The sequence below is a fragment of the Cavia porcellus genome, unplaced genomic scaffold (genome assembly GCF_034190915.1).
Source record: "Cavia porcellus strain 051 isolate PalLab524CR breed Dunkin Hartley unplaced genomic scaffold, mCavPor4.1 scaffold_26, whole genome shotgun sequence".
NCBI lineage: Eukaryota > Metazoa > Chordata > Mammalia > Rodentia > Caviidae > Cavia > Cavia porcellus.
In genome coordinates, this window is record NW_026947509.1 from 24,212,535 (window position 1) to 24,224,751 (window position 12,217).

General features: G+C 41.3%; 1 gene segment (V, D, J or C); it reads right to left on the reverse strand.

The window, feature by feature from the left end:
• Positions 1–1,671: 1,671 nt before the first annotated feature.
• Positions 1,672–2,404, reverse strand: LOC134473364 (T cell receptor alpha variable 14/delta variable 4-like). The segment is given in 2 exon segments: positions 1,672–2,195; positions 2,356–2,404. Coding segments are annotated over 2 exon segments (573 nt in total).
• Between the last annotated feature and the right edge of the window lie 9,813 nt (positions 2,405–12,217).

Consider the following 12,217-nt stretch of genomic DNA (forward strand, 5'->3'; position numbering starts at 1 on the left):
GATCAACTGCAGATGCAGTTCTCCCTTGGTGGGCAGAGTCAGGGCATACACTGCCACCCTGAGGCCTGAGCTACAGTTGCTCAGATTGCTAAATTCTTTTATTAGGCTTTGTCTTCATTATTTGTGAAGGGATATAAAATATAAATCCCTACAGTCTGGAGAAGCACAATAGATTACTAATTAAGTTGTATATTTGAAGATCCGAAGTGAATTTTAACTACATATTATATGGATGGGACCTTAACTTTTAGCTTTCTCTTCTGCTAGTGGATATGGTTAGTGCAAAACCAGTAATTTGTTTTTTGTTAGTTTGAGAAAGGATCTTGCTATATTCCAGCCTGATCTCAACTCCTGATCCTTGTGACTCAACTTCCCAGATTGTGGAGAATACAGGCGAGGCATCATGCCTTGCTAAATTTTGAACTGTTTAAAACTGACAATTCATGTAAAAGACCTTATGATAGGGACTTCCTTGAACTTGAACTAAAATACGTGTTGTTTTAGGATAGCAGGTTTTCTTAGCTCTATTCTAATATATCTTTGGTTTCTAGAAAGTGATCCGTACAGAATTAGACACATAATAAACCCTTCCTGAATGAATGAAAAGTTTTGCTGCCATGAGGATAGTAGTACTTTGCCATTAATTATGAGCTGAACAACTTTCAAAGGCCTGCTGTTGCTCAGGCATAAGTATGTACTGAGGATAAGCAGAGTCCTGATGTTACAAACAGATTCCATTGAAAGAGAAGTGGAATATTTGAGTTCAGATGCTGGAAAGTTATCAAAGTTGAATCTTGTGAAAATTTTCAGCTCATTCCTCATATTTTCTCAGGAAAACAGAACTCCAATGAAAAGGTAATCATATGGGGAGTGGCTGTACATTTATAATTCGGTGTATGAAGACACAGAAAACAAAAGAATGAACAAAAGTATTCCAGTTAAAAATCAAAAGAAGGCTTGTTTATTATCCTCACATAAGATAAAATAAGCTTTTTAAAAAGAATTAGAGGATGAAGCAGGGTTATAGTGATTATTTTTATGTGTCTTCCTGGTTAAGGAGAAGTGAGTATTGAGATACCTGTTCTAACACATGTGTAGATATCACAGTGAATGCTTTGGGGTGAGAACAGAAGGAGTAGATAGAGCACAGAGGATGGTGAGAGAGTAAAAATACTCTGTGTGACATTCTATGGGGTGATATAGTCATTAATTTCTGTCAAAATCTATGTGATATGAAATCATACAAATGACATCTCAAATAAAGAGTGGACTTCGAGTGACTATGACATGTGAGAGCAGGGTCACCATTTGCACCCGGCAGAGCACTCTGGCTGTTAATTTTGGTAAAAGTGAAGGCTACAGCATTAGTTTTTTGGGTTTATATGAAAAATCTTACTTCCTGCCTCACAAGTTTGCTGAAGCCTGAAATGGTGAGGTTCCAAGGTCTCCCTTATTTAAAAAAGTTTGAAACATAATATTTATTCAATAAATACATACTGGATGAATTGATACAAAAATCCTAAAATTTACTCCTTTGTTAGTCATTTGCTTCTAAAATTCATCCAGCTGTTTTCCCAGGGGATCTCATGGCCAAGGGGCAACTGTTCTCCGTGTCTGTTCTTCTTTTGCAATTTCCCATCAAAATTCCATCTCTAACTTCTAGCCACAGCTTCATGGATGTGGATGTCCGTAATTACTGATGCCTGTAGATACGGCCATGAGCCCAGAGAGGGGCTTGCTCAGCAAGCATCTCCCTCTAACACTACCCTGTGCTGCCTCAGTCCTAGCTATTTCCTGTGGGAAGTGGTGGCTCTCTTCCTTGGCCTCTGCAGCAGGTGGCTGCCTCAGGCACACCTGGGGGTTTTTGTTCTCCCCACAACAGTCCTTACACTGTGGCTCACTCAGTGCACAGAAATACACTGCTGAGTCCTCAAGCTGAGAAGCTGATATGATAAGGTGGATGGACTTGTGTGCTTTCTGGAAATGCGAGGAGTAGCGACCTTCTGTTGCATTCTGTGTGTCATAAGAGTTCTGGCGAATGAGTAAGACCATCTCCCCACTGCTGGGCTGCTTATACCAGAAGAGACTGTATCTTGATTCACTGGTGTCATAGGTGCAGTGCAGGATCACAGCCTCTGCCTCTTCCACTGACACTGGTGGCTGGACTTGAGTTACTTTCTGGGCAAAGCTGGATCCTGAAGGAATAAAAGAATCAGAGAGTTTAGCTGTATGCAGAGTGGGACAACCTTCCCTGTGTACATCCTTTAATTGCTTTTCCCATATTCACTGTAAGACACTTCCTGTGCTTCCATTCTGAAGTCACAGAGGAGGCCCAAACCCACTGCAGCTTCCTACCCAGCCATGTGGAGGTCACCAGCAGCTTCAGCACCCCAGAGAGAGACATGCTTGCCTTTACCACCCAGAAGGAAAGTTTGTGTTCTTCAGATTCAGTGCTCTGAGCCTGATGAGCCTGGTTGGTGTGGGGGATGGGAGAATAGCTGACCTTTTCTGAGGTTGCTCTGAAGTAGGAAACAGAAGTTTCCTAGTGAAAGGCTTGGGCATGAGTCCCGTCACACTGCTCTGTGTTCTGGCTGGCAGTCTCACCTAGCCTGAGCCTCCTTTTAATTCAACCAATTCTGATATGTTAATATTGCTATGGTAGCCATTCAGCCTGAAAATACATAGGAGTCTATTGAAAGGGAAACTCATTAGAATAATGGCTGCCCTTCCTCACTGCATCTGTGCTGGGCCTAGGAGGTCAGCATCTATTTAAAGGCAGTGTGTACAGAGGATTAGGAAGACAGTGTGAGGTGCAGTAACCGTGCTTCCTCTTGTGTATGCATGTCATTTAGTCTAAAGGAGAAATCACTGGATCAGTGGAAAGCAAAGTTCATTGAAGCCATAACTGCCGTTCTTTTGATTTAGCTGTTGGTGTGAAAATATCCCTCCCATTCCCATTTCTCTCTTGGGTCAATCAGCAAAGAAAACCGCATCTCTCTTTCATAAAGCCTTTAAAATGTTAGATCTCTGGACGTGTTCCCAAATGTCTAAGCCTTTTAATTTTTGACACAGTCTAGCAATACATAGGGTAATGAACTATTAATTTTAAAATTTGTGTTTTACATATTTTAACATTAGCTTTTTGCATTTTATAATAAAAAATAATGGATACAATTTTCTAAGAAGTCAGTAACCCGCCAGTGGAAACGATTGTAATACAAATACTGAGCATTATGTATAGGAGAGACATCTGAATAGCAAATGTAAATTCACCTTTAAAGATGATTTCAAGACAAAAATCTTGCCAGTTCCCTTTAAAAGCCTCAGGACTGCTGAGCACAGAGAGGTTCCTGGATTTGGGCCCCCTTAGAGGGCATGAGGTTCTTGCTTTGCTGCCCTTTCTGCCTCCTGCTTCTCAGCATCCTGTGGCTCGTATTCACTGTGTGCACAGATGTCACAGCATCATGTTGTACACGGTAGATGTACATAGTGACAAAACAGACAACATAATCTATGAAGCCACAGTGAGCTAGCAAAACGTCCCAAGCTTTTTATTTTCATATTTCATGCTTTTAATGGCTGCATATTAGTTACTAATTAGAAACAAAAACACGCAGGCACTACCCTGAAAGATCTGCGCCCAAGGACAGAGGTGGGCTCAGCTAAGGGCGAGTGTGTTCGCATCGCGGAGGGGTCTGGCCGGCAACCCTGTCCTGCTGCCCTGAAGGATGCAACTGAATGTCCACAGTGGGTGGCTGCAGCGTTGGAGGGTTGTTTGGCTGAGTGTTTAGTAAAGTCCTTGGCTTTGCTTTCTGCCTATGTTTAAACGAACGTCCATAAGGCTCTGAGGACCTTTTCCAGCTCCTTGCTCCCACCACGGAGAGTAGGATGGAGCCTGCCCACGTCAGTGCCCTCCCAAGAGAGCTGCTTCCTACCTGGACCTGTGGACGGGTTCTGCTTCTCCAGTTCTCATGGGCTGTCCCATGAGGAGAGGAAAGGCAGGGAATGGTGCAAGGTGCCTGGTCATTAGGTTCTGAAATTCACTTCTCATACAGTAACAGAGAAGCTCACGTAAAACTAGTCTCCTCCCTGCGTGCGTAAGGGAAACTGCTGATATACTCTCCCGGTACAAATCCTCAGCCCACAGCTGCAGCCACAAGAACTCCAATGACACGCGGGTGTCCGTCTCCATTTTTCTTTCCGAATAGGGTCAGTCTCATCTAGAAGTCTCCAGCCAGCAGAGTTATTCCTATTATCAGGTCCACCCCTTTTTTATTTATGATGAAAGCGGTTTCTCACTTAGCAGTTATGGTGGCTTTTCCTGTTTTCTACCCAGGCAGTAAGAAGTCTCAGCTTGAGGCCATCAGCTTCCTATCCATTTAGAATTTGCTAAAATGAGGGCACAGCACAGCCGCACAAGCGGGTACCCAGCAAGCTCAAGGTCCTGGGCTGGATTTCTGCTTTGGGAAAAAAAAAAAAAAAAAGGGATTATCTCTACCCTTAGTCCGCACTAGTTGATGTGTGCTGCCATCTGGCGGCAGCTCCCTAACTACTGAAATCAATTGAAAGCTCATACTACATACTACATACTACATACTACATACTACATACTACATACTACATACTACATACTAAGGGCTCAGCCATATACTACAGTTCTCTACATTGTACTTTACTGGAGATTAAATGCACAGTCAATATGAAGAGTTCAAGGCAGATATTCATGTGCACTGCTGTGTCTCCATGAATAAACTGGAACGAGATAAATGTTTATTTAGCGAAAGATTGAATTAAAATCAAGGAAACTGCCACATTCTCATAAAGAAAGAAAAAGCCAAATTTTCCTTTCAGCCAAATCTACCTTGAAGATCTATCTTTTACATTGAAAACACTTCTTAAAAGGCACGTGTGCGCCAAAGATCGGAGAAAGAGAGAGAAGCTCCAAGTATCTGAGATGCGGTTCTCTCAGCCTCTGCTGCTCCAGGGCTGATCCAGCCAGCCACCGTGCCCTTCGCAAAGAACAGATGGTCGCCCACAGCCCACCCAGGCCACTTCTGTAAAACTGGGGGTTGACAGAAGTAAAGAACAAGTTCCAGCTCAAAGTATCCCTCATTTACACGAACTGAAACTCTTGCTTCTGGCAGTCAGATTGCTTAGACCACAGCTCTCCCAGCACCAAAGGGTAGAGCCCAAAGCACCTGGACCCCTTGAGGCATCCCTGCTTTGCTCAACAATCTGATCCTTCAGGAGTGTGACGGGGGACAGATTCCTAAAGAAGAAATGAGAAAGTGGGTTCTTTCTATTCCCACTTATTTATTTACTAGCTAATTGTTTTATATTTGAATTTTTCATGTGATTTCTGCCTTTGTAAAATCAAGTGGGAATAGAAGTTCTCTAAAGATCTTTCCAGATATAAAAATATTTTATACAATTAACAGAGAAAATGTTTATTAAATGGTGGCTTTATGAAATATGGAGGCATATAAGGATGTGGAGAAACTGTCTGATACCATGGAATTCCAACATTTTTATGTTCACATGTAATTCAATGTCCCCGAGGTTATACTAACCAATCCTGTGGCTTCTTCATAGAGAGACAGGTTCCTTATAATGATGTAGACGTAACATAAACTTTCTCACTGCAAAAATGTGTTTCTAACGCTAACATTTTGTAAGAATATCTTGGTTCCTTATACTAGTATTCCTCGTTGCTCTTGTGCAAGTTAATTTATTAGAGTTTCAAAAGTTATTCTTTTAGAAACCTCATTTTATAGCAGGATTATAGAAAGTATCTTGGGTACTTTTGGTAAATGAAATATTGTGACCAGAATTTTTGTTGATTTCTGATTTTGAGACATTGTACAGTAGATATTAAAGATCGTAAGAGTATTTTATCTGATATGAGAATATTAGCATGGGTACCTAATAAAATATTTTGAAATATAAATATCAGTAAATCTATGGTTTTTTCCAGTCAAATAATTACCCGAAAATAATTTAGTCTTCATAAAGGTCAGTTTCAGGTGAGTCTAAATTTTATTTTAATTATAACTTACACAAAAATATCCCAGTGTGTCCTCTGGTGTTTTCCATAACTTTATAACTAAAAGTGGTTTTGTGATTTGTACATAATTCTGAGTACTTGCTTTTACATCTCATCACTGTATTTTTCAAGTATAAGGATTTGGTTAATGCAGAAACACATGAAAAGTATTTTTCATGTTTAAATTTCTAAGCTGTGAAATTCACTCTGAAACATGGCATCACTTTCAGACAAGAGTTCCCAAAACCTTTTGCAAGGTACTAATGTCAGGTTTGATGAGGGCACCACTCTCCCCACACCTAACCTGTTTGCCAGAAGAGGTGCTGTTCTCAGCAAAGAGCTGGCTCAGTACTGGGGCTGCTCTCAGCAAACACAGGATGCTGTAAAAGAGGTAGAAAAGAGCATGTAATTCTGCAAGCAGGGGGACATCTGAAGACACCCAAACACTGACACCGGACATCTCAAGGTCTTTGATCAAGGAGGCACTGGACATTCAGAGAACTTTGAACACAGATTTTTGCTCAGATTTCCTCAACTGAGATCTCTGACCCTTACTGTCTAAGATCAATAAAAGTCCCGGGTTTTTTGTGTGTACTACAGAGATGGCCTTTCCATCCTCTCTGCCTGCACTCAGACATGATAAATTGTGTGACATGTTGCCTTTACAGTAGCCTGGTAGTTTCTACTTATTGCCATCAAAACGGCTTATTGCACTACATATGTGTACATATACATTTTGTAATAAGCTTTACTACTTTCTGTTTTTGATAATTTCCTAAAAGTGTCCACCGAAAACCATTTTTACATGTCTCAACTACTACAGAGTTCTTAGCATGCAGAATGGAACAACCAGCTCTTCAGTATAGAGGTTACTGGCGGTACCCTTGGATCCAAGCTTGCATAAGTCCCTGTGTTCCTCACATGCTCCTGTACATGCTACATCCTCTTATCAATTTTCACTTGCAGTGCACAAGCTCAAAGGTTTATTTATTAGGAATGTCACAACACCAACAGCAGAAAATTAAGTCCACTACCGGGCTCCATATGGGGAAATGCCTCAGACCTCACAGGCTACCTCCCAAGGAGGCCGTGCTTGCTCCCAGCTTCCCTGGAGCTGTCTGGCTGCCCTCTTCCTAGTTCTCAGGGTCTCACTCTTTTGCAGGAAATCCTGTACATTCCCATAAAAGTCCTTGCAAGTCTGGGGCACACATACAAGTTTAAACCTTGACTTCGCTTGTCAAGGCATTGTTGTGAAATTTTCTGCTCGTCTTCTCATAACATAAGTAGTAGAACATCTGGAGTAATAAGGTTACTCAAAACATAAGCAAGATCAGCCAATGTTAACATCAGAACAGGAAAAGTTCAAGCAGGTCTTTAATAAAAGATGCTTTTTAGAAAACATTAAAAAGCAAATTATAGTCCTTGATATGTACAAACACTTAGTACAGATCATCAAAGCACATCATTTGCATTGTGGAGTCTCCTCCTCTGGCCAGCTCAGGGCACAAGCTCTGGTGCCAGACACCCCAAGTGGGGCATCCTCCCTGGCTTCACTAGTTAACAACCACATGAGCTCAGAACAGGGCTTTCTGCTCTAGAATCCTCAGTTAACTCCTGAGCAAAGTGAAGAAGTATATTCAGGATGTAAATCATCTGGTCAGAGTGACTGACACTTAGTGACATGAAAGATCTTTCCATTATATTTGTTACGGATTCCAAGATTGAAAATGTAAAAATAAAAGCACATGACGTGTCTATAGTAATAAGTCTAATGTTAGCAAAAGTAAAAGCAGTATAGTGTTAATGAGGAAACCCAAAGCTTTGCATGCTGCAGGGTGAGTCCCCTGAGGCAAGAGCTGTGGCTCAGTCCCAGCTGCAGTTTGAAACCAGGCTGCAGGTGAGCTGTGAGCACTGTGCCTCTCCCGCACAGAGGTAAAAGCCTGAGTCTCCCAGCTTGGAGGCTGTCACGTGTAGGGTGCTAGAACGTTCTTTGAAATTAAATGTTGACTCCCGCCTTCCAGCCTGCTTTGTCCCTGGAGACATGAGGAACAGACTGACAAGGCCGCCTCTTGGATTTTGCTGGAACCAATGCACCATGTTCATGGTGGTAGGAACTTTGCACCTCAGTGTTATGTTCACTCCCTCCTGGAGACTCAGGATTGAAGGGCTCTGCTCCACCTGCGCCCCTCTCACCCCTGTTCAGAAAGAGAAAAGCAGACAAACACGTTGGCGCTGGGGAATCAATTAGGAGTTTCCAAATCTGGACAATAACCCAGGAAACCCTCATGAGGATGAAGAACAGTCCAGCGTCTTGGAGTCAGTCCTCTCCAATCTGCTCCCAGTCAGGTATGCTGATCCCAGGTGGGGGCCCCCAACTCACAGCAAAGTTGCACCCACAAAAACCACAGCAGGGCTCCCAGTTTCCTCTCCATGCCTCCAGACCCCTGCTTGGGGTTTCTTTCTCCAAGCTCTGGATGTAGTCACGTGATGCTCCCAAACTTGCTCTTACAGGAGCAGGTTCCTTAGACTCACTGAGCCCAAGTGACATCTTAACTTTTTTCAGATTCTTAACAGGAAAGCCACCCACAGTTGTGAAGGAGAATAGGTAGTAGTCACTGCAGTGCTCCCTAGTGAGCTGAAACCATCAACACAGGTCATTTCAGACCCAAGGATCCTCAGCCCTCATGCACCAGCCCTCTTAACTCTTGAGTTTCCTGATGAGAAATGTGGGTGTCAAAAATTGGAATTCCCAGGCTGGATGGAAGTTAAAAAAGAACTACCTTTAGGGTTGAGAATACATCTTAGTAGAAAAGTTCATGGCTTTAGGTCCTGGCTCAAGAGCCAGCACCAAATAACAGCAAAAGTAATAAAATACCACACATAATCCAGAATCCCCACCGCATCCATCTTCTAATTCTGGTCCTTCCATCATCCATCACCTTAACTCATCCTTCTTCCTTTCAACCTGGGAGGATGTACTAATAGGTATCTCAGAGTATTTACAATCTTTACAATACACCGAGTATGTGGAGCAAGAGAACATAGTGTTTGTTCTACAGCATTTTACTTGATGCAAAATGGTTCATCATTTGAATACTCTTATGTAACCAGACTGTAAACTCCTTAATATATTTGTAAATTTTATGGTATCACAAACATGGCCCATGGCTCCCTTGGACTTTTGTATAGGCATGGTTTATTTCTTACAACCATGTCTTCATTGATCAACTCTTAAAATGTTTGAAGTTAATTAACAGTGACACATTACACTGCATTAACTGCTTAAGGCATTTATTTTATTCAGTCTACCCAGGTTTTTCTAGAAGAGAGGTAAGAAAGAAGTGAAAAGACAACCCATGTAGTGAGCAGGGGGAAAGCTCTACCATGAAATGGGTTACAGGGAAAAGAGTCTGAAGAGAAAGAAAGTGAAGTCATGCTATGATTTTTGTGAAAATAGATTTTGTTTTTATTACTTTATTTCTGTATTGAATCTGTAGTTTGTCAGCTAAATAAATAAACTCTAAAACTGGTTAAAAATATATATATATATATATATATATATATATATATATGCGTGGAGTCCACTAATCAGTCATGAGATGATTCTGAACATAGTAAATCAAGTAGAGAGAAAATAAAAGAAGAAAATAGATACACAAGGAAAATGATATGGTGTACACAACAAATTAGTAGCATCACACCTGGAAACATATGAAACATACACAGAAGTATATAAATATATACTCATATATAATTTAAGAATTTTTATCACAAGAATGGAAACGTATTACAAATTTTCTAAAACAATAAAAGAAGATGAACATTTTTCAAGACAACAGAAGTGCAAAAAGGACCAAAAAAATCAAGATTATCTCAAATAGCACCAAAACATTAAAATTGAATCCAAACAAAAATAATCTGATTGCATTAAAATTAAAAATCTTTTTATAAGCCGAAGTTAGGCTAATTACATACTATGGTTAGATAGAATACATAACTACAGGGTGGTCCTGCTGTTTCTGACCTCTGTTTCTCCACACTTGCCCCATTTTCCAGTGCCTTGGTCTAGGAGCCTTGGTCAGCTGCAAGGAGAGATTAAACCAGGGCTGAGTAAAAAGGACAGATGATCAGTGGACCAGGGTTCTCTGGAGCCCAAATAAAGAACAGACGATCCAGTGTCCCCACAGTAAACTGAGGTTTGCTTTCCTTCTGCTCAGAGATATAACAAATTTTTCATTGAGTATTTTTTTCTTCCTTAATCAGTGTATAGCCTCCTTGGTGGCCAATTACATTAATCTTAGCCTTAATGAAACACTGGTCTTGAAGTCACCCTCTTGCCTGCTATGAGCTGTTTCTCCTGTGTGATGGCCCTCTGCCCTGCTGCCTCACCTTTGAGTCAGTGGACTGTATTTCTCAAGGATTATTGCAAGCTGAAATTTTCAAGGATTATTTCAAACAAAAGTTTATTATTCATGGGAGTCTCATATTAAGTACAATCCAGAAACTAGGGAATTCAGACTTCTTTACCTATTTCTATATCTTTGGTCTGACCCTTTCCACTGGATTCCAGCCAATAACACCTCAGACTTGAATTGTCACAACTGAACTCTTGGTTTCCTCTCCAGCTTTGGGTCCGGGCAGTCGATGCCTGGGAGTATGGTGCACTGGGTACACAGAAATAGATGGCTAAGTTTTCAGGGTGAGCAGCCATGAGATATAGAAAGAGATTCTTGTTCCTATTGTTCAGAAAGACATTGATTCTATGGTTTTGATTCTTGTCCATATTGAAGGAATGTGAAGAAGAAACTAGAACGCTCTGTCAGGCCCTTGACTATGCCAGTAGAAAAAGGAGGCAGCACTGTTTATTTAAGCACAGTTTATGGCTGAACTGTGTCTTCCTAGACACCCAGGAAAGAGCAGCCCTGTTCCACCTGCTCTTCTCCACTCCTTTCCCAGGCAAAAAGAAAAGTTACACAAGATTACCAAGTCATTACTCTTCAGATCTGCACTTTTCCCCTACAATAGGGAAATAGCCAGTCTCCTCCTTGAGCTTCCAGTGAATGTTGGTAAAGACCTTGACTCTACAAGCCCCACAATTCACAGTGCAGCTGCAACCACAGCACAGGAGCAGGGTCCACAACACCTCATTACTTTCCTCATCAGGACGAGAAGCTTCAACCAAGAGAGATTCTTCTATCATTCGCTTGTTTCTTCATTTCCTCCAAGGTACAGTAGTTTTTAACACTGTCTGCACAAATCTCTGCTTCTGTCTGTAGTGTGCACTTTCAGAAGACAACCACAGAGAACCCTCCATGATTTCTGCTTCAACAAAGATGCTCAGCTGTCTGTGGACAGATGGCCAACTTCTAAGTCAACCACATCCTCTTTCTTTTTTTGTACTTTTTGTCCACAGATCAGATTACTATAATACCATGGTAGATACCTTAGTTCATTCTTCTATTAAGCCTGTTGCTCTGGTTTTCCCTATCCCCATCTTCTCTATCTTGCATAAGGTAAGAGGCCCTTTAATTCATTTAACCCAGGAGTAGGTAATTTGAAACACTACACGAAGTGACTTGACTCTTGGGTGTATTTTCCAACAGCATAGTTTCTCTCCAATCCAACCCTGTTTCCAGATGATACTATGCTTACCAAAAGATTTAGCAACCACATCCTCTTTTGTCCTCTATTTACAAGACACCCTGACACACAAATCATAGCTCATACAAAATAAGTTCAAAATATGTTCACAATCAATCATGTTAATCAGAAGCAGACATAGTGAAAAAAAAGTAGAGTTCAGTTTACATCATACGCCCTCAAAACATGCTGAGAAACAAGATCAACTTTAAATTTTCCTTTTTTAATGTTTATTTAACAAAAGATTAACCTAAAAAAATCAGAAAGAGTGCTACTGAGACAGTTTAGCAATGCAAAAGTGAATTTCTTCCTGCATATCCTTCTCCTCCTCTTTAACTTATCCAAAGAGAGACTCATTCAGCCAGATTAATAGTCATGGGTCAGTTCCCACAGAAAGAACTCTTTGTGCAGGTAACATTTCAGCCAGGGACAGAGACTCCCTAAGTGGGTCAGGTCCTGCTGGGTCAGGCTCTGCTCCTCCTGTCCCACTTGCTCTCAACACTGCCATTCCCAGGAAGGGATGAGAGGTTAAAC